The following is a 23761-nucleotide window of genomic DNA, read 5'->3' on the forward strand; positions in this document are numbered from 1 at the left end:
ACAGCAACTGTGTGCTTACTTATTTCTGTCTTCAGCAGGGAATAAAATAAAAGACAGGTCTGTACCTCAGACTTCTAGGGCGTAATAAAATGCACATTTAGGTTCTCATAAATCTCAAATAGTTCCTAAATTCTATTGAAAAAAAAAAAAGCGACTCCTTCTCTAACCACTGTCTTTTCTCTATTTATTAACTAACCAAAACCAGAGAGGGAGTGTTATTTTTGCTCACCCACTGTTATGACTCCCTTCTGTTTACTTCCCAGACCATTATAATCTTGCTTCATTTTTGTCAAGGTCTTTTCTTCTGTCTTGGTCTCATATTCCTTTATGTTCCCATTAAATGTTCTTCAGAATAATTCATTCTTTTATGGGTTTTTTTTGGGGGGGGGGGGTATTTTTGAGCTACATTCAGTGATGCTCAGTGGTTACTCCTGGCTATGCGCTCAGAAATCGCTCCTGGCTTGGGGGACCATATGGAATGTCCTAGGTTAGCTGCGTGCAAGGCAAATGCCTTATCACTGTGCCACTGCTCTGGCCCCTGGAGTAATTCATTCTTAATGTCTTTTAACTTCAATCATAAGTAAATATTCTATACCCCAGATGCATGCTATAAATCATAACGTTTTATCCCACATTTGCTTGTTTGGGGGCCACACCCAGCTGTGCTCAGGCTCTGTGCTCAGAGTTCATGCGTGACAGTGCTCAGGGAACTACATGTGATGTCAGATATTCAAACTGGGGTCAGTTTGGTAAGTGTCTCACCCACTGGACTATCTCTCCAGTTTTATTTTCCCCTTATCTTGCTAGATAAAACACAGACAATTCCACACAGATTGTTCTTCTCTTCCTTTCCCTGCCCTCCTCCTGACTGCAGACCTCATCTCTCCATAGCATTGTTGAAGCTGTTCACCTCAGATCCCCCTTAATTCTTCCACTGCTTTTACCCTTTGTCCTATTTGGCAACAAATTAATCCATCACGAGTGCCCCAATCCTACCCCAAATTCCTAAACTCTGACTCTGGGTCTTTATATTTTTCCACCTCAGACGTTCCTTTTCTCCCAATCCTACTCATTCTTTATTTTGTTTTGTTTTGTTTTGTTTTGGGGCCACAACCAGCTATGCTCTGTGTCCAGTTTTATTGGGGGACTATATGGGATGCTGGGATTGAACCTAGTCAGCTCTGTGCAAGGCAAATGCCTAACCCACTGTACTATCACTGTAGTATTTCTTCACTCAGTTATTGAAGTCTTAAAAGCAACGGTGGTTTTTATTTTGTTATCAGTGGGTTTGGCCAATTGACTAACAATTTAGGTGATTACAAAAATATTTTAGGCCATTTGGCCAAGTAAAGTCACAGGGCCTCCGAGCACCAATTGGAACTCTCCCCCCAAATCATTTTTAGTGAGAGGGGAGATGGCTCAGAGGTTTGGAGCTCTACTTTTGTATGTAGGTGGAAAGGCTAGTTTCAGGGTTTTCAGCTAAAAAAACAGCCAGAAGATGTTGATGAAAACCTTTTTTTTTTTTTTAATAATTTTTATTTTGACCAAAGTGAATTACAAATCTTTCACAGTAATATTTTAGGTACATAGTGACATTGAATCAGGGGCATTCCCACCACCAGTGTTGTCTTCCCTCCACCCTGTTTTTCCAGCATGTGCCCTATATCCCCCTCCTTTACCCCCCCCCCCACCTCAGGCTGCTAGAATACGTGGTTCTCTCTGTGTCTAGCTCGTTGTAGATTGGGTATCAATTCTGTGGTTGTTGGCTTTGGATTTGTTGTTTAAGTCTATCATTTTTTAAATTTTTACTCAGTGTTCATACGCCTGTTTGGTCTTGGTGTCCTCCATTATTTCCCCCTCAATTTATGAGGCAGAACAAGATGATTCAAGTTATGTGGTCCTGTTTGAAGGAAAAGAAAAGAAAAAAAGGTCAAAAATCAAACAAACAAAAACTGGGAGGAGTCCATCTAGAGGTTATAACTATCAATTTAAGAGAAGAGAGGGAAGAAAAAGGAAGAAAAACATAACAAAAATACAAAAAAAAAAAACAAACCCACCAACAATACCGAAAAGCACCACAGCAATAAAGATAACAACCAAACAATAACCACCATTCTGAAATAAAAACAAAACTAATATCTGAAATTTCCCTCCTGCCCCTTATGGATCTTTGATCAGAATTACCATGGAAGCATCTGATCCTTACAGTTATTCCATAATTTTGAGATTTCAGTTGAGAAATAAAATTAGAGAGTTTGGGGCCAGAGAGATAGCATGGAGGTAAGGAGCTTGCCTTTCATGCAGAAGGACAGTGGTTCAATCCCGGCATCCCATATGGTCCCCTGTGTCTGCCAGGGGCGATTTCTGAGCATAGAGCCAGGAGTAACCCCTGAGCGCTGCCAGGTGTGACCCAAAAACAAAACAAAAATAAAATTAGAGAGCTGACTGGCTCATTATATCAGAATAGTTGGATCCAAATTTATAACTTCTGCAGGAATTAGTGCTGAATATATATTGTATGAATTTGTTGAAATCTTTTGGATGTGAATATGTTACTTCAAGTGTCTTATAATTAAGATAGACTTAACTTGGGTGTTAAAACAAACCCCAATGTATATATTTTTGTACAGAGTTCTGCTTTATAATTTTGTAATAAAGTTTCAACATAGAAAAAATTTTTTAAAAAACTAACAAAAATTTGTGCTTTTTTATTTTATTTTATTTTATTTTTTGCATAGGCACAGTAAATATTGGGGAGATTAGAAAGGGAATATTAATTCCCTTGGCCCAGGTTTCTCCACTCCTTAAGTATATTGTCATGGGAATTTTGCACCCAAGACTTTTCAAACTCCAGCAGGGGGAGGGAGGAAGGGAGGAGCCATGGGGGAGCTGTAGAAAAAAAGAAAGGAAAAAGGAGGCGGAGCGAAAAAAAAGTGCATGAGAGGCGGAGAGGAAGGAAACCCCATTTTGAGTCCAGAGTGTCTTAGGTGAACCCCAGATGCCTGCTGGGGGTCCGTGTCCAGGCACAGCGCCCCAAATTTCCCCACCCGGCCTGAGCTTCCGCCGGGTGCTGCAATACCAGCTGCGACAGCAGGAGGCGCTCGAGGGGATCCCCCAAACCCAGCGGTACCGACGGTTCGGTTGCTCCCAGAACCGGGGCGGCTTCTGGGGTGAGCTCTGCATCCCGGGGTACCCCCTTTTCCTCGGCGATCTGCAGCCCGAGAGTTCCCCCGCAGGCAGACGGGCGTGGGCCCAGGCCTGGGGCGCCCCGAATTGATCCCTCCTGAGCTTTGCACCCGAACCGGGTCATGGGGGTGCTGAGACTGGATCTGGGGGTGCTGCTGGGTGTGCCTGGGGTTGCATGGAGCTAAAGCCACGCAGCCAGCCTTTGCACCCCCACTTGGGAGCCGCACCCCCCCAACCCCTCCCGGCTTCTGGCCAGCATGATGATGAAGAAGAAGAAGTTCAAGTTCAAGGTGGACTTCGAACTCGCGGAGCTGTCATCCGTGCCCTTCGTTAACGGGGTGCTCTTCTGCAAGATGAGGCTACTGGAAGGTGGCAGCTTCGTGGCCGAGTCCCCCAGGTAAGGTGACACCTTGCTTTTCTTAGCCCCTTGGCTGGCTGGCTCGCTTGCATTAGGCGCCTAGGCCTCGGGGACCCCACCTCCGGGACCCCCTTCTTTGCAAGTGGGGTTTGTCCTCCTGGGCTCCCCCCTTCTTTCTCCCCCTAGCTGCCCGGTGTCTTCTGGCTCCTAAATTCTTTCCTAAAAGTCTCCAGGCTAGAGGCAAGGCCACCCCCAGAAAAGGCTGCTCTTGGTTCACTCTTTTTTGGGGTGGGTGGGTGGGATTTTGAATGTTTAGTAATTGCATCACATATCGTAGTTTGTCAATAGAAATACATGCAACATTAAAGTACCAGTAATCAGATTGTAAAAGTTTTTTGTTTTTTTTTTTTAATAATTTGTATTGTGACCCAAAGTGAATCACAAATGTTTCACAGAAATATTTAAGGTCCATAGTGACCATGAATAAGGGCCCACAACCAGGGTTGAACTCCCTCCACCCCTTTTTTCATCATGGATCTCATATCGCTCTCCTTTCCTCCCCCTTTGCTAGTGTCACTGTTCCCTTCTGTGTATAGTTTGTTGTAGATAAGGTATCTATTCTGTTGTTGTTGACTTTGGGTTTGGTGTTTAAGTTCTGATCATTTTTTATTTTCACTCAATGTTCATCTGGCTGTTTGGTCCTGGTACCGTTCATGTTTATTTCCCCCCTCAATTTATGAGACAGAATAAGATGATTCAAATAGTGTGGTTCTGCTGGGAGAAGCCAAAAAAAGAAAAACAACAACAAAAAAAAATCAACAAAAAACAGTTTAAAAAAAAAAGACAGTAACTACCAAAAAAATAAAAAGCACCCAGCAACAAAATAAATCACCAAATAATAACCACAAGAGTGAAAAAGAAAGAAAACAAAGGGGGGAAAAAAAAGAAGGAAAAAGAGAAAAAGAAAAAAATAAATAGAAAAAAATAAAGAAAGGAAGGAGTGCTGGTGTGGCAAGGTTTTGTGCTTGGTTCGCTCTAAAAGACATGTCCTTTCTTGGTGACATGAAATATGGGACTTAGGTTGTGCATAAATTCAGCACAGAACAGAAAGAAAGCAAATTCTAATTAGCCTACAAGTTCAGAGGAGCACTGCCAGGGCTCCACCTTCTTTGCCCAGGTTTTGGGATTCTGCCCTGCAGGTGACAGGCTGGGCTGGCCCGGCTGGACCGCCCTCAGGTTGAATCTCCAGCTCAGCTCAGCTGGCTAGGTCAGCCTGGAATTACTCATCTGGAAGTCAGTCACCCTGCTGGGTGTTGGTGTACAGGACATGGAACCAGACCCAGGCCTTCCCTGTCCTCCTGGGTATTTTGGGGGGTTGAAAAGAGGGCCCCCCCCCCCAGAAACTCCCAGGCCCAGAGCCCTCCCTGGACAAGCTGCAGAATGAAGTGGGGAGTATTAGGGCTCCTTGCGTAATTTCTGGGTATTCTTAGATGGACAGGAAATTTAAATTGTATTTTAATTTGGGGAAGTTGTACACGTGGTGGGGGCCCACTAGCAGTGGTGGGCCGGCCGCACTAGAGCTGAGATTAAAGCAGTATTTTTTTTTTATGACATCGGCTCCGGAGCCGCGGCAAGCCTTCAAAAGAGCCGCATGCGGCTCCGGAGCCGCAGGTTGCCGACACCTGCACTAGGGGATACTCAGGGGACTTGTGCTGATATGATGTGTCTGGTTTGCTGCAAGCAAGGCAAACACCTTCCCCACTCTCCAACCCCTTTCAGTGTTCTTTATGAAAATGGAACAAGATTGTATGATGAACAAATTGGTACATCACGGTGTGGTAATAAAGTTAAAGATTGTGTCATCGGAGGAAAAATAGAAAATTAAACTGTTTTTGTTTGTTTTTCTTTTTGAGGTCATACCCAGCTGTGCTCAGGGATCACTCCTGGCTGTGCTCAGGGTACTATTTAGGGTGCAGGTTTTCAACCCTGATTGGTCACGTGTAAGCGCCCCCCCCCACTATACCAAGGGTCCTCAAACTATGACCCATGGACAACTATAGTTCATAGTTGTTTTTTTTTTTCAAACTATAGACCAGCCCCCCAGTGGTCTGAGGGGCAGATCCTGTTTAAAAAGTTTGAGGACCCCTGCGACTCTACTATCGCTCCAGCCACTAATCTTTTTTTATTTATTTTTATTTATTTTTGGGGGGACCACACTTGGTGATGCTCAGGGGTTACTCCTGGCTATACGCTCAGAAATTGCTCCTGGCTCGGGGGACCATATGGAACCGGTTGAACTGAGGTCCTTCCTAGGTCAGCAATGTGCAAAGCCAATGCCCTACCGTTGTGCTATCGCTCTGTCCCCCCCCCCCCAGCCACTAATTTTTTTTAAAAGAATGAACTTTCCCAGGGGAATACTAGTACTTTGGTGATGGTTATTATACTTTGATAATATTTTGATGATGTTGATTGTTTTAAAGTGGTGTGAAATTGTATACTTAAAACATATAAAGTCTTGTAATCCAACATGACCTCAATATGTTATATGCTTGAAGATAATTTAAATCCTACCAGCTTCCTCAAAATAAATAAAAAGTACTTTATAAAAAGTCCCTGTGAACTAGGAGAAAAGGGTTAACAGTTAATGGTTATTTTGTCCATATTTATGATACTTTATTTGGGGAGGTGCCATACCCGTTGTTGCTCAGAGCTTATTCCTGGCAGGCTCAGCAGACCATATGGGGTGCTAGGGATTGAACCCAGGGCAAATGCATGGAGAGCTAGCACCCTGAATACTAAAAATATTTTTCCTGTTACCCATCATCCTTATTAATGTAAAGAAAATCATGTTAATAAGTTGTGGTATTTCAACTGGCAATATTAAAGCCAGGAACTGTTAATAAAAAGCCAAATCAGAGGGTAAAGAAGCACTGTTGAATCTCAGAATAAAAAAAAATATTGCTCCCCCAAGAATAGTTTTAAAATATAAGTTGAAGGCAGTAGTGGATATTCAGCCATATTATCCAGCAGTCATTTTTAACTGTCACTGTGACCATTGTAACAAATACTGCACCCCTCTTTAGGTACTGAAAAGCTCAAACTTTTGAAGCTCTCATAGGTTCAAGTAACAGGGTTGCATCTACCCTCTGCTGACCAGCTCTCCTGAGCAGTGATGACACCTGCTGGTGACTTCTCTCCTACCTACTTCCTCCCTCATATTGTTGATGTGGCTTGCTTTACCCTAAATAGTTCAAAGTGTGTAGGCAATATTTACAGAGCAGCTAGTGTAGGCTGAGCCCATTACATACGTTGGTTAATTTTCACAGAGGAAGTCTGTGAGGTAGGGAGCTCCATTTGTGAATGAATAAGCTGAGACTAAAAAAATATGACCAACTTTCTCAGGATCTCTACAATTGATGGATGGAGTGTCAGGATTCTGATTAAGAGGTCTGAGTGATAGATAGCACAGCGGGTAGGGCATTTGCCTTGCATATAGCCGACCTGAGTTTAATCCCTGGTATCCCAAATGGTCCCTGAGTCTGCCAGAAGTGATATTTAAGCACAGAGCCAGGAGGTAGCCCCAGAGTACTTTGGGTGTGGCTCAAAGATTCTGATACAGGTATGATGCTAAGTAGAGGAGAAAATTTTATATCAAACTAAAGAGGGCACTTCTTACATTTTTTGGCCACACCCGGTGACGCTCAGGGGTTACTCTTGGCTATGCACTCAAAAATCGCTCCTGGCTTAGGATACCATATGGGACACCGGGGGATCAAACTGTGATCTGTCCTAGGTTAGTTAGTGCAAGGTAAACGCCCTATCACTTGCACCACCGCTCCGGCTCCACTTCCTAACATTTTTAACAAGCAGAGGAATATAATAATTTTATTTGCATCATACAAGAGAATATGCAGATAATTTGAATTTAACCAAGGTAAATAGGTTAAGATATATAGTATTATATAGCTAGAAGAAAAGTGAATCATAAAATACCACTTGTGCCTTTGAACTTTAGTGGTTGCTGATATAAAACTTAGTGGTTGCTGGTGTTAGACCAATGGTTTGAGAAGGCTCAGTGCTCAGGAGTAACTTGACAGTGCTCAGAGAACTATATGCCCTGTCAGGATGGAGCCTGGACCTCTCACAAAGCATGTGTTAGGCCTATTGCTCTTACTCTCTTTGCCCGGTTGTGATACTGTATTAATATGTTTATGTCACCGAAGCACCAAAGAGTGCTTTGGCGCCCAGCTGGCATTTAAAGAGAAACCTAAGCAACTTACCTTATTCGTAATTTCTCTATCCAGAAAAATTACAAATGTGTTGATTTGAGAAAGATAATCTTACAAGCAAAGAGAACCTGTGATTCCTTAAGATGTGAATCATTTCAAGATTTCCTAAAATTTCATTTTGGGGTGCAGTCAGAATGTCTCTAAATGCTAGACTTTAATTTTTAGAGACACTTTGGCTGTCACTTCTAAATCAGATATAATTAATTTTAGAGCATTTCTCCCATTTAAAATATGAAATGTAGTATCATGTCATCTGCAAAGAGTGAGAGTTTGACTTCTTCCTTTCCTCTCTGGATGCCCTTGATATCTTTTTCTTGCCTAATTGCTATGGCAAGAACTTCCAGCACAATGTTGAATAGGAGTGGTGAGAGAGGACAGCCTTGTCTTGTGCCAGATTTTAGAGGAAAGGTTTTTAGTTTATCTATTGAGAATAATATTTGCCATTGGCTTGTAGTAGATGACCTGGACTATAACACCCAGAGACAACAGAGATGAGGGCTGCAAGGACCTGCCCACGATATGAAGCTTACCACAAAGAGTGGTGAGTTCGGTTAGAGAAATAAATACACTAACAATTATCATGACAATGGTAGTGAGTGAGAGAACTAGTAGAATGCCTGTCTCGAATAAAGTCAGGGGGTTGGAATGGAGGAAGATGATGGGCATTGGTGGTGGCAATGTTGCACTGGTGAAGGGGTGTGTTCTTTTTTAATAACTGAAACTCAACTACAAACATGTCTGTAATCATAGTGCTTAAATAAATATATTATTAATAAAAAGAATAGAAAAACAAATAATGAGTAAAAAAGTGAGAAAAAGTAAAAAATATGAATTAATCTCTCCTTGCAAAAAAAAAGTGTTATCAAAGCAGCCCATGAACCTACATAAAGTAATATTTATTTTGATAGATGAATGCATATAGATTACCATAGAAATTATATGTATATGTGCCTTTGCACCAAAATTAAGATAGATAATTATTTGCCAAATATTATTTCAGTGCTTGTTTGGTTTCTAGGGACTGTCATCTTTGCCAAGTCTGCCAAGAGCTATAAGAAGTATAAAAAGAAATTAAAGTCCCATAGGGACTGACCTCTACTTAATGAAACTAGAGGTGTAATGCTTGACAGTAGGAAACAGTATGATTTAGTGCTTAATCATTGGGTAAGGAAATATGTCAGTTTTGTTGAAATTCTGAAAGCAAAGCGTCTTGGGCTGGAGCTGTAGGGCATGGGGCTAAAGCACTTACTTGCCTTGCACACAGCCAACACTTTTTCGATCCGCATCTCTTTTGAATCCAGAGCACTGCTATGAGTGATCCCTGAGTAAAACAGTGCCAGAAATAATTCCTGAGCACTGCTGGGTGTAGGGTACTTCCTCTCCAAGGAAAAAAAGGAGTTATTTATAGCTATAATGGTGACTGGAAACCACTTTAGCATATTCAGCTGAACTTGCTGGGAGAAGGAATTTGCATTGACTAGTAAGAGTGGGCGGAGAGTGTAGCTTGGTGCTACATTAGCCTGCTTGGCAGGAGATAAGGCCTCTATAAAGAATTTGCTTTCCATTGCTAGTAGGAGAAAATTCAATTTGAGATTGTTGCAATATGATTAAAGTGATAGTTAAACTGGCCAGTGGGTTTATGCTATTTAGGATTCAAGGTGTGAGAATAGAAGACAAATTAGGAGGCTGTTATAAATAACCTGATTGCAGAGGTTTCTCATGTAAGTGACTGATGAAATCATAATGTCATAATGTCATTGAGGATCTCAGTGTCATGACAGAGGTAGGATGAGAATAAACTCTGCTTTGTTCTGTTGAATGAAGTATGTTATTTGTTTAGCATAATACAAGGAGGTGACAGCCTGGTAAAACACTGGGAGACATTTATTTTATAGGTTTTTAAGGTTCTGGCCATATTTAATTTCTAAAATTTTTATCTAGAATTTCTTTATACTGTTTGACCTTATAAAAATGATTAGTGTAAATAAACTTTATAAAATAAAAATATTCTAAACGTGTCTGTTTCTCCTGAGAAGATTTGTTCAGTAGAAGTGTTGTAAGAAATAATATTCAAAACTAGAAAAAAACTGGAGCCAGGGAAATAGCACAGCAGTAGGGTGTTTGCCTTGTATGCAGCCAACCCAAAACAGACAGTGGGATCGAATTCCTATATCCCATATGGTCCCCCGAACCTGCCAGGAGTGATTTTCTGAGCATAGAACCAGGAGTAACCACTGGGCACCACCAGGTGTGACCCAAAAACCAAAGAAAAAAACCAAAAAACTAAAACTAGAAAAAAACTGTTGGGATAAAAGGTTGGATTTTACATGCTAGTCCGATCGTCATAATGATGATCATAATGGTTCTAGTAAACTGAAATCAAGTTATTGCTGGCAAAATATTTTTCAAGATGAAATCAGAATATTAGAATATTTAAATCTTTGCAGAGCACTCTTTTTTTTTTTTTTGTGAAATTACTAAGATTCCTTTTGAGCTGCTGGAGAGAGAACAGTGGTAAAGCGTTTGCTTTACATACAACCAACCTGGGAAGGACCCGGGTTCGATTCCCAGTATCCCATATGGTCCCCCTAGCCTGCCAGGATTGATTTTTGAGCGTAGAGCCAGGAGTAACCGATGAGCGCAGCCGGGTGTGGCCCCAAAACAAACAAAAAGATCCCTTTTGAGATTTCACATGAACTTGTGGCAAAATAACATGGGAATTCTGGGAGTGTTGAGGAAACTAATGATCACATCTGTATTTTGGATCATTTACTTGGTAAACAAGTTAAAGGGATTTCTTCTGTTTGGCCAGTTATAGCCAATGTTTTCAAGAGTTTAATTACTTTCACATAGTGTACTTCTTCTTACTAAAATTTTCCTTATTGCAAAAGTAATGTAGATTCCTGTGGAAAACTTAAGAAAACAGAAAGAACATTAAAAAAACTACATATATAAAAATTAACCTCCTGAAAGTTATTGCTAATATAAGTCATGTTCATCTATATACATATATACATTTCCCATACACTTTCATTTAAACCCTTTTTAAGGTAAAAAGGAATAAAACTACACTTATGTTTTTCCACTTAATATAGCTTCTCATATTAAGTATTTAATTACTAAATTATTTTTAATAGAAGGATTTCATTCCATTGTATGGCTTTTCACCATCTATTAAACCAAGACCCTTTGGAAATAGGGTCTTTTCTTTCTTAGTATTTTTTCCTTATTTTTAATAGTCTTTTTTCTTTCTTTTTAATAATTTTTTTTTGTTTGGTTAGTTTTATGGAGTTTTATGTTTGGTTTTTTGTTTTGGTTTTAAGCCACACCCAGTAGTGCTTAGAACTTTACTTGGCTCTATGCTCAGAGGTTGCTCCCGACATGGCTTGGGGAACCATTTGTACTGCCAGGGACTAAACAAAGTCAACTGTGTACAAGGCATGCATCCTACCTACTGTACTATCTTTCCAGCTTCTTATTAAAACTTTCATAAACACACTACTGTAATCTTCCTTGTAGATCATTCTTATGCACAGCCTGATTAATTAAAGCTAATAGTTAAAAATGGAATTAAATCAAGGAACATGTAGATATTTGAGGCTTTTGATATTATTATAAATTTGATCTTTAGTGAGTTAATTCAACTTTGAGGAGAGATCACACCCAGCAATGCTCAGGGTTTATTCTTGGCTCTGAACTCAGGAATCACTTCAGGAACTGGGTCTATCACACGCAAGGCTGATGTTCTACCCATGATACCATCTCTCCAGTCCCTTAAATTGACATGTTAAGATGAAAGAAATCACTAACAGGTAGCAAATGTAAAAAGTAACAAGTATCAAAGGCCAGAGTGTTAGCACAGCAGGTAGGGCATTCACCTTGCACATGGCCAACTGGGGCTCGATCTTTAGCATCCCATATACTCCCCCAAGCCTACCTAGAGCACAGAGCAGAAGTAACCCCTAAGTGCTGCCAGGTGTGGGCCCAAATCAAAAATAAAACAAACAAACCTAAGTATCAGAAATGTTAGTTTACCATGTCACTGCTTCATAATCTGATCAGAAATGAGGCCATTAATTTCAGCTGTTATAATAGTAATAATATGATAATGTAGGTAGCTAACCTGTAGTGAGCATTGTTCTTCATATGCCATCTTTATATTTCTCAAAATTATAAAATTTAAAACATATAAAAATTTTATATAAAACATTAGGAGGAAGGTACAATTACTGCTACTTTTATTACTCTCATGTTATACCTAAGGAAACAGAAGTACAAAGAGCTGCAGAAAATTACACAAGCTAATAAAAGGCGAAGCTGGAAAGCACTGTGGCTGCAGGGTATCTTCTTTTTTCTTTTCCTTTTTCTTTTCTTTCTCCCCTCCTTCCCTCCTTCCCTCCCTCCTTCCCTCCTTCCCTCCCTCCTTCTCTCCCTCCCTCCCTCCCTTCCTCCCTCCCTCCTTTCCTTCCTTCCTTCCTTCCTTCCTTCCTTCCTCCTTCCTTCCTTCCTTCCTTCCTTCCTTCCTTCCTTCCTTCCTTCCTCCCTCCCTTCCCTCCGTTCCTCCCTCCCTCCCTCCGTTCCTCCCTCCCTCTCACTCTAGACTTTGGGGACCTCTCCCTGCAACTCAGCCAACTGGGCCAGAGATTTAGTGCAAAGGCCCAAGGAATATGGTGCTGCTAGAACCCAGTGGTTCTAGAGATTACTCCAGGGCAGCTCACTGCAGTGCTTGGAGAACCATACCTAAGTGCCCAGGATCAAATAGGAGTTAACCATGTGGAAGATGAGCACCTCAACCCCTCTACTGCCATTCTGGCCCACCAGCATTTTCTCTTTTATCCTTAAACTGCCTCTCAGATCTTACATATTTCTTCATTTTTATGTTTTAATAAAATAGTTGCTATATATTCAGAATTCTTCTGAAAACTAGTCACAAAAAAAAAAAAATAAAACAACAACAAACTAGTTCCTGGGGGCCAGGGTGATAGCGCAGTGGTAGTGTGTTTGCCTTGCACTCAGCCAACCTGGGTTGGATCCTAGAATCCCATATGGCCCCCTGAACCTGCCATTAATGATTTCTGAGTACAGAGCCAAGAGTAACCCCTGAGTGCCTTTGGGTGTGGCTCAACCCCTAACCTAAATAACAAACTTGGGTGCTGAAAGGAGGTAATGTGACATGCATGATATACCTTCAGCAACAATATTGCAAAGAATAGTGCCTAAAAGGAAGAAGGTGGGGAGAGAAGGGAGGAGAGAGAGAGAGAAAAGGAGAAGAAAAATGCCATAGACGCAGGCTGGGGTGGGGATGGGGCGAGAAGGAAACTGGGGACACTGGTGTTAGGAAATGGGCATTGATGAAGGTGTTAGAACATTGTATAACTAAAAATCATGAACATCTGTGTAACTTTTCAATTAAAAATTATTAATTAAAGAAGTAAAAAAACCTTGTTCCTGTATGTGATACCATCAAATAAGTAGCTAGACCTAGCCCCAAGGTTATGGACCAAGAAAGAATGCATCTTTTTTCCCCCAAGTATAATTTTCCGGTCATAAAATCCTCAAGATTTATTCTGATGATTGGGTAATTATACTTTTTTTCTTTTTTGCTTTTGGGCCACATCCAGTGACGCTCAGTGGTTACTCCTGGCTATGCACTCAGAAATCGCTCTTGGCGTGGAGGACCATCTGGGATGCCAGGGATTGAACACAGGTCCATTCTGGGTCAGCACTTGCAAGACAAACACCCTAGCGTTGTGCTATTGCTCCAGATCTACTTTTTTCTTTTTTTTAACCTGTTCTTATAAATATATTGCTAATGCTATTTTACACCAATAAGTTAATATTAAATAAGCTGTGCACAATAACCCGTGTATAGATATTGAAAGAACACATATAAATGGGTAAAGGATTCGTCATGGTTTCACTAAGGATGTCAAGCACAAAGATCTCCAGATTAAATACATGAGGAAGTTATCTAAGGAAGTATATTTTGTTCTGTGTATAAGTTGATGACAAAGAATTAAAGTTCATTTTAGTGTGTCACATTTTGAGGTCATTGTCAAATCGAGACCTAGGCAAGAACATTGAAATTCTGAAAAATCTTGACTAACAGGGAAATGGGATGACTACTTAGGGAAAAAGTGATTGTTTTTATTTATTTATTTTTTGGCTTTTGGGCCACACCTGCTGACACTCAGGGATTACTCCTAGCTCTGCACTCAGAAATTGCTTCTGCCTTGGGACCATATGGGAAGCTGGGGGTCCAACCCAGGTCCGTCTTGTGTCAGCTGCATGAAAGTCAAACACTCTACTGCTGCGCTGTCACTCCAGCCCCAAGGTGATTGTCTTTTTAAGTTTAAAAAAATGGATTTGGGGTCGGAGCTATAGAACAGCAGGTAGGGTGTTTGCCTTGCATGCCGCCAACAACGGATTGATCCCTGGTATCCCATGCAGGGGTCTCAAACTCAATTTACCTGGGGGCCGCAGGAGGCAAAGTCGGGGTGATCCTTGAGTACAAAGTCAGTAGTAAGCCTTGAACATTGAGGGGTGTGACCCAAACAACTAAAACAAAACAAAACAAACAACAAATAAACGAGAGCTTTGCCAGGTATTCATTTGCCCAGCAGAAGAGCCAACTGTAATAAAGATAGGACAGAAATCAGAGAACAGTTAGCTGCTGGAACACAATTCTTTTAGAGAAGAGAAATTAGATGCCAAACAAACAAAAATAAAACACAGTACCATTTTATTCCAGGGCCTTTATCAGTGTAAAGACAGATTTGGGACAGAGTGATAGCACAGCAGATGGGGTGTTTATAGGTTCCACTTGGGTTTGATCCCCAGCAACCAATATGGGCCTGAACCTGCCAGAAATAATTTCTGAGCACAGAGGAGGAGTAAACCCTGAGCACTACCAAGTGTGGCCCAAAAACTAAGAAAGAAAAAAAGAGAAAACTACAGATTCTAAAAGACTGCCCTGGAAAGAGAAACTTGATAGAGATTTGGTGGATTGGATGCTAGAACCAGGACCTGTAGAAGAGAGTTTAAAAAAAAAATCTTTTGAGGGGCCAGAGCGATATCATAGCAATAGGGCGTTTGCCTTGCATGTGGCTGACCCACGACAGACCTCGGTTCGATCTCCAGCATTCCATATGCTACCCCGAGCCAGGAGCAATTTCTGAGCACATAGGCAGGAGTAACCCCTAAGCATCACCGGGTGTGGCCCAAAAACCAAAACAAAACAAAACAAAACAAAACAAAACAAAGCAAAAAAATATTTTGTTGATTGAGGTCCTGTGATTTATAGAACAGCTCATGATGGCTTTCAATGTACTTAATTTCACTATACCAATTACTAGTGTACCTGCCTTTTGAGACATTTTAAGGTAGGTTTCTTTTAAAGAGAGTCAGTACAATATTAAGAGACAAACTCTATCATTTAGAAGGGTACAGTTGAACTACCTTACTGCCTTATTTACATGTGCCAAGCATATCTTTACCTCAGAAGTGCAGATGACCTACATTAGTGCCAGCCTACAGATCTGCCACCTTGTAATAGCTAAAGGTGAGTGGACCAGATGCAGGTGTAAAAAGGCCAAAGAACATTGACCTAGATGATTCTTAAGGCCGTTGGTAACTCCCAAGATTGTGTGATTAAACTTTTTATTTTATTTTCTAATATTGCTCTTCCTATACTGTATATTTTAATTAAAATGAGTTAGCTTAAGAATCCAAATGTGTACATTTCTTTCTCCTTTTTGTTTTTCACTTTCTCTCAGCAAATCCATTTTTTTAAATGTAGATCAAATACACCATGAGCTCTGTGTCCACATATCTGTCCAGTCTACTGTCCACCTACTATTTTGTTTGTTTCTTTGTTTTGTTTTGGGGTCATACCCAGCAGTGCTCAGGGGTTACTCCTGGCAGGTCTGGGGACCATATGGGATGCTGGGATTCGAACCACCATCCTTCTGCTTGCAAGGCAAATGTCCTACCTTCATGTTATCTCTCCAGTCCTCCACCTACTATTTTTTTTTCTAGCATTCACTGTGTCCTCAACATAGTTATTGAATAGAACATAGTTATTGAATGAAAGAATGACTTCTTCCCTCACAGTGATTACACCTCTTCATACCTATATTTTTGATTTCTAAATCATTTTGCCCATATTCTTTGAATCACCCATAAAATGTATGTGCTGTGTAAAGATTACATCAGCCAAAATACAGGCAAAGGTAAAGAGGGGGCGAGTGTGGATGAGAAAAATGCCACAGAACAGAATTCCTTGGCAAGATCTTGAAAAAAGTTTCACCAGAGAAGGAAGTGGAATGCTTGTGTGGGATACAAAGTGAAGAGCCAGATGTATGTGTGAATTTTTCTGTCTGTGTGCTGTGTTGTGTTATGTAGCAGAGTGGAGAGTGTTACCTCTGATACAGAGGAATGGCAGATCATTTAAAAACTTCTGACTTGCTTTGATGATGTAGGATCCAGCGAGTCCAATTCAGGGCACTATTACTAACTCACTGTTAGCAGATCATCTTAGAACTAGAATCTAAGAGATTTCTAAACTGGCAATCTTCATTTTCTCAGGAATAGCCAAGGAAAGTGGAGGGAGGGACATAAGCATAGTGACAAAAGGTAGGTGGCTTTTTGTAAATCAGTCTTTTCATGACAGCTATAACATAAAGAATTAAATCAGTCTTTCTGTGGTAGTATAATAGAAAAGTTTCTGTAAGGAATAGGAAGGGCACTGAACTAAGGACCTAAAACCCCAACTTAAATTTAAAACCTTAATATTAGTGTGTCAGCATATTCATGTTTTTTTTCTCCAGCAGTGCTCATAGGTTGAAGATAAGAATAAATGGACTGGGGCTGGCGACATAGCATGGAGGTAAGGCATTTGCCTTTCATACAGAAGGTCATCGGTTCAGATCCCGGCATCCCATATGGTCCCCAGAGCCTGCCAGGAGTGATTTCTGAGCATAGAGCCAGGAGTAACCCCTGAGCGCTGTCGAGTGTGACCCAACCCCCCACAAAAAAAAAAAAAAAGAATAAGTGGACTGTAGGATTGAATTGAGTTTAGAAAATTTCAGCTATTTAAGAAGCCCAAGGAGGACTCAGGAATTAAAGAGTGTTGGTGAGAAAACTAGTAGAGGAGTTTATTATGAATTTCACATTTATAAAACAGGCCAGGAATAAAAATATAGAAAGATGAAGGCCTCTGCTGAGTATGAGGTCAGGTATCTGTTGAAGGTCTGTGGTTGGGACAGATTTGGTGGCGTAGGTGACTCAGCTGGATATTAAAGTTGAAGTTCCTTCAGTACACAAGACAAGACTAAAGGACATGTGCTAGGATGGACATGCAGACGTGCTAGGATGCACATGCTGGACATGTGCCAAGATGTCGCTAAAATAGCTTTCAGGGGCTAGAGAGATAGTGTAGAGGGCAGATCACTTGCACATATGACCAACCCAGGTTCAACCCCAGGAACCCCATACTAGACATGGCCGCCAAATCTGGAAATTAATTAATTTAAAAATAACATGCAAATAGGCAGAGGGAAGAGAATGGGGCTTATATCTCAGGTTATTTGAATGATCTTAAAGTAAGCAGTGTGTGTGCCTGCAGGTGTTGTGGTGGTGAAATGTGGAAAACAAGTACTTAAGTTTGACATAAGCTAAGGAAGATAATACATGACATAAGCAGATATAGTGTGCCTCAGTCTTTTATGTTTCAAGCTTGACAGTAGGATTGATCTCTCCCAGGGTTAGTGAGAAGTAAGAAATGCTCAGAAGGAAACAAAACCACTGTCTACTATACAGGACTCTGGTGCAATTGTATTTTCTTGAGAGCCAGATTTCTATTAGATACTTACTGTTAAGTCATGAGGTAGAGAAAGTGAGCATGTGTTCAATCCTGGGACCACTGTTGCAAAAGGCATGGGAGAATTTAACAATAGGACTGAGCAGACTAGAAATCTAGGGTCGTCCCTTGTTGAGGCCACCAAGGTTTCCATAATAGTCTTCTACTGTGGATTACAGGACTAAAGAACTTCAAGATACCGAGTATGGATATAAAATATTTTTCTAGTTTTTTTTATTGATTCAAGATGAGATACAGAATTAAAAAGTTGTTGGTGGTTGAGTTCAGTCATATGGTGTTCCAACACCCATCCCTTTCTTCACATGTTTATTTCTCACCATCAATTTCCCCAGTTTCTCTCCTGCCTATAAAAGAACTTTATGTCTTGTTTGGGGCCAGGTAACCTTAGACAGCTTCCAGTTGTCACATGTATGAGTTTAAGATTAGGTCAACTGCTGCCCTTCCCTTCTAGAAAGGTATGACCTCCCTTTCTTACCTGTACCTCTCTCTATCTCTGTCACATACTGCTTTCATTTTCAATATCATGAAACAATTTTTAGGGGTCCTAGGAACCACTCCCAGTAATCCTTAGCCAACAGTATCAACAGTTCACTTAACTGTCTAGATTCAGTGCTATATTTTTAGAATATGAATCTGCGTGGGCCCTTTGGTGCTAGGAACTCCTTCCAGGGCCAACCTGGTGATGCTCAGAGTCTCTTGGGGATTTCTCCTTACATGTAATGTGCACTGGAAGGCAGAGGTGGAGTTTGAGGTGCTAGGATCAAACCTGGGTTCAGCCTCTGTGCTATCTCTCTGGCTCCTAGGGGCTAAAAATTAATCTTTTGGGGGGAGGTTTGAGTCACACCCAGTGACCCCTCAGGGGTTACTCCTGGCTATGCACTCAGAAATCACACTGGCTTGGGGGACCGTATGGGATGCTGGAGGATCGAACTGTGGTCCATCCTAGTTTGGCATGTGTAAAGCAAATGCCTGACTGCTTGTGCCACCGCTACGGTCCAAAAGGAAATATTTTTAAGAAAAATTTTACCAATATTTTTTCTTTTGGGGCTGCCCTCAATGGTGCTCAGGAACTATGCACCCCTGTATTCTTTCTCTCCCTCTTTTTGGGGAGCCACACCTGGTGATACTCAGGGTTTATTCCTGGCTCTGCACTCAGGAATCATTTTGAGCGTGTTCTGGGATCAGACCTGGGACAACCATGTGCAAGACAAATGCCTTAATTTATTGCTCTGGACCTGTTTTTTATCCTTAACCTGACGTTCTCAGTTTGAACACAGTTCTGATTTAAATTTAATGACAGCATAATTCTCATCTGCCTCTGAAAAATCCCTCTTCCTCTCTCTGCTCTAATTTCCAGCATCCCACCCTCACTCCACCCAGCCTCAATATATGATGACCTTTCTAGTAATACCAACCATCTCTAATTGCCTAAGGTGCTCGAGATTTTTTTCTGGTGTTGCCTTTGTACTCTGTCCAGAATCATTTATTTCTTGAAACTTCTTCACTCTCAGCTTTTATGAATATTATTCTTCACCTGACTTCCTACTTCTCTGGGAAATTACTTACAAAATTCAGAATCTATTGAATTCTGCAAAGGTTTTACAGTTTGTGCTCTTATGTTCCAGTTTTTAATACATTTTGAGGGTTTTGAGATGTATGATGTTAGTGGACCAGGTTTTGGGTTTTCTTGTTGTTATTCCTGTTTTTGCATACGGCTGTTTATTGGTGAACTTTTTAAATAATATCTTTAAGTACCATGATTACAAACATGCTTGTCAGTTGGGTTTCAGTTATTAAAAAGAACACCCGCCTTCACCAATGCAACCTTCCCACCACCAATGCCCTCCATCTCCCTCTTCCCCCACTACTACCTGTATTCAAGACAGGCATTCTATTTCTCTCAATTACTCCCATTGTCATGATAGTTGTTAGTGTAGTTATTTCTCTAATTGAATTCACCACTCTTTGTGGTAAGCTTCATATCATGGACCAGTCCTTCCACCCATCATCTCTATTGTCTCTGGGTGTTGTTATACAATAATGTTTTTTATTTTTCTTAAATCCCACAAATGAGTGCGACTATTCTGTGTCTATCTCTCTCCCTCTGACTTATTTCACTCAGCGTAATTGTTTCCATGTCCATCCATGTATAGGAAAATTTTATTACTTCATTTTTCCTGATGCCTACATAGTATTCTATTGTGTGTGTGTGTGTACCACAGTTTCTTTAGCCACTCACCTGTTGTTGGGCATCTGGGTTGTTTCCAGATTCTGGCTATTGTAAATAGTGCTACAATGAATATAGGTATGCAGAAGGCATTTTTGTATTGTAGGTTTTTGTTTGTTTGTTTGTTTGCTTGGTTTTTGGGCCACACTCGGTGACGCTCAGGGGTTACTCCTGGCTATGCGCTCTGAAGTCACTCCTGGCTTGGGGGACAATATGGGACACTAGGGGATCGAACCGAGTTTCATCCGAGGCTAGCGCTGGCAAGGAAGACACCTTACCTCTAGCGCCACCGTGCTGGCCCCTGTATTGTGTTTTTGTGTTCCTGGAGTATATCCCTAAGAGTAGTATAGCTGGATCATATGGGAGCTCAATTTCCAGCTTTTTGAGGAATCTCCATATTGTTTTCCATAAAGACTGGACTAGTTGGCATTCCCACCAGCAGTGAATGAGAGTTCCTTTCTCCCCACATCCCCACCAGCACTGATTGTTCTTGTTCTTTGTTCTGTGTGCCAGTCTCTGTGGCATGAGATGGTACTTCATTGTTGTTTTGCTTTGCATCTCCCTGATGATTAGTGATGTGGCGCATTTTTTCATGTGTCTTTTGGCCATTTGTCGTTCTTCTTTAAGGAATTGTCTTTTCATAGCTTCTCCCCATTTTTGATGGGGTTAGATTTTTTTTCTTACTAAACTTAAGATAAAAAGCTTCATTAAATATTTTTTTTCTTTTTCTTTTTTTTTTTCATTACAATCTTAAATGCAGAAACCTGGGGGTTGTGGAGTAAACAGGAAGCAAGAAAGGTATGAAGTGTAATTTCTCTTTGGGGAAATTTGTTAATGAGGAAAAGGGGAGTTAAGTAAAAGAAACAAACAACTATATTTTAATGCACTTATTTCTAGGATAGGTTACTTGATCATAATTATAGGCTGGGGCATTGAGTACTATAAAAGAAAAGAGGGGTATAGTATTAAAAAAAAAACCACCAGGGGCCGGTGAGGTGGCACTAGAGGTAAGGTGTCTGCCTTGCAAGCGCTAGCCAAAGAAAGATCACGACCACGGTTCAATCCCCCGGCGTCCCATATGGTCTCCCAAGCCAGGGGCAATTTCTGAGCACTTAGCCAGGAGTAACCCCTGAGCATCAAATGGGTGTGGCCCGAAAAACCAAAACCAAAAAAAACCAAAAAAACAAAAAACAAAAAAAGCCCCACATGATTGAAAGTTCATCTTTCTATTCTAAAAGGGATTTTCTCTCAAGACTATATTGATTTCAGTAAAAATTCTCAGGCATTTCCTCTTCAAATATTATTTTCAAGTACTTGTGATATAGAAACCAATTTATGCCCCTTCATGAAATAAGGAACCACTTACTACCCATAGACTTGATTTTGGACTTTACTTGTTTGTGTCACGTAGTTTGAGTGAGTCATCCCAAGCATGCATTGACAATAAACTCACTCAAGAGATGTTCTTTTTTCCAGTTGAAATGTTGTGGATTTCCTTATTCACCATTTATAGCTGAACATCTGGTTTTAATATTAATTTCTGGGAATTCTCTGGTGCCAGTAATCTAAACTTAAAGACTTTAAATTTTTATCTTCAATGGCTACTTTTTTATTTGAGACCAGTTCAGGGTCCCATAAAGTAATATGTTTTTAAAAATATAGCCTTTGGGTTGGAATAGTAATACAGTGAATAGGGCACTTGCCTTGCATGCAGTTTACCTAAATTTAATCTCCAGCATCCTATATGATCCCCTGAGCACCATCAGGAGTAATTTCTGAGGGCAGAGCTAGGAGTTATCCCTGAGCATCTATGGGTATAGCCCAGATAAAACAAAACTAAAGGAAAAAAAGAACAACCTCATTGTAATCTATTTAATTCACCTATTCACACCTCCTGGGGTTTTGGTCCATGTAAGAAATGGATCACTTGGGGCCAGAGCAATAGCACAGCAGTAGGGTGTTTGCCTTGCAACCTGGGACAGACCTGGATTCAATTCTTGGCATCCCATATGGTTCCCCAAGCCTGCCAGGAGTGATTTCTGAGTGCAGAGCCAGGAGTAGCTCCTGAGCCTCACCAGGTGTGACTCAAAAGCAAAACAAAACAAACAAAAAAAGAAATGGATTACTTGCCATCATCAGACCTGCCATAGTATGTAAACCTGGGATATATAATGGCTATGATAGAATTAGTGGGAACTATCACAGCAGCTCTGTCAGTCATGAACTCTCCCAGCCTGAGTCCAGAGTGCTGCCTTTCTACAGGCAGCCTGGTAATTTCTGTGACCGTTGCATGCATCTCAGCTGTAGACCTCCCTTTGAGGTAGAGCTAGCTAGCTAGTCTGTGTTGCAGTGCATTTGGTTTTAATTTACTTAGTTCTCATGAGTTTTTCCTCATTAGGATAGCATTTTCATTATTTTAAGAAGAACCAAGACAACGCCTTCACAGTACAGCTTTTAATGCTCTTGGCACTATTTTCTCACATTCCAACTGTGGCTTTGGCTCATTTCACCCTATTGCAAGACTATAACATTCTGCAGCCTTCTCCTCTAACTTCAAATAAATCTTTTTCTGGGGAGCCTCCCCAATGGGAGCCGAGGAGTTACTCCCTGCTATTCTAATCCCAGCCTTGTTCCTGCTCCTCAGAGCCTGCAGTGCAATCTGCTCTAGTTTGTTACTACCATGGTCACACCTCGCAGTGCTCAGGGAGCCATATGATGCTAGGCATCAAACTCAGAGCCTTGTACATGCAAGGCATGTATTCCTTTGGGCTTTCTCTTTATACCCTCAGAATGGCCTGTGCATGTTCTTTGCCCTTAGCACTTAATATCTTTACTGGAAAACTTCCTTTGTTTCTTTTGAGTTCCTTTTTGGTCATCATATTTGTGAAAATACCATAACACACAGTAAACTTCATGAAATTCCTCTTTCTCTTGAAGTGAGATTTGAGCTCAAGTGTTCTGTGTCTAAAATTTGTTCCCTTTTACATGCCAAAATGATGAGGTTGGATGACAGATAAAGGGTAGAAAGCATTTGTGAGTTTCCCCAAAAGAGATCTGTATGGAGGCCTTGGGGAATATTGCCTGGATAGGGATTGGTAGAAAATTCAGTGAAGGGTCGGCAAAGAAAAACTACATGAGGGATCAAATTTGAAAGATAGAGGGTTTGTCATGGATGGTTGAATATGAAGTTGATGAATCTAGCCTTCAATCTGTTGACTAAAGGAGCCAGCCATTTCTTTATCTGATTGAAGAAAATGTTTACAGATGCTATTTCCACAAGTTTTGGGACAGTTCAGAAAGGAAACATGTCCTTTTGCTCAAACATAGTTTTTGAAAGAACACATAATAGATTGTCTTGATTTCTTGCCTGATTCTTATGACCTAACTTTTTCATGTTTTATTGTTTTTGTTTGGGGGCAACACCTGGCTTACTTCTGGCTCTGCACTCAGGAATCACTCTTGGGAGTGCTCAGGGGACCAAATGGGAGGTTGGGGATCAAAGTCTGGTTGGCTGCATGAAAGACAAGCTCCTTACCAGCAGTACTATCACACTGACCCTTATTTTTAATGCAATAAAATCTTTATTTTATTTTTAATTCCCTATATTCTTTTTATTTTTCATTTCATTTTATTTTTTTTATTTTTCACAGCATTATTTATGGTACATAGTGACAACGAATGAGGGGCTGTCCTCCCTCCAGCCCCGTTTCCAGCATGCATCTCATATCTCCCACCCTTTCCCCCCAGCATACTAGTGCAAATGCTCTCCACTTTATAGCTTGTTGTAGATTGTCTATTCTGTTGTCGTTTGCGATAAAAAG

The 23761-nt window shown here is 40.8% G+C and overlaps 1 protein-coding gene across 1 annotated transcript in view; it reads left to right on the forward strand.

The window, feature by feature from the left end:
• The first annotated feature begins 3420 nt into the window (after nucleotides 1-3420).
• EEIG2 (EEIG family member 2) overlaps nucleotides 3421-23761 on the forward strand; it is an 81463-nt gene continuing 61122 nt past the window's right edge. Inside the window, exon 1 of the mRNA XM_049765763.1 lies at nucleotides 3421-3583. Coding sequence (XP_049621720.1) covers nucleotides 3444-3583 — 140 coding nt within the window. The 5' untranslated portion in view covers nucleotides 3421-3443. The remainder of the gene's footprint in view (nucleotides 3584-23761) is intronic.

Source organism: Suncus etruscus, chromosome 19 (genome assembly GCF_024139225.1).
Source record: "Suncus etruscus isolate mSunEtr1 chromosome 19, mSunEtr1.pri.cur, whole genome shotgun sequence".
Lineage (NCBI taxonomy): Eukaryota > Metazoa > Chordata > Mammalia > Eulipotyphla > Soricidae > Suncus > Suncus etruscus.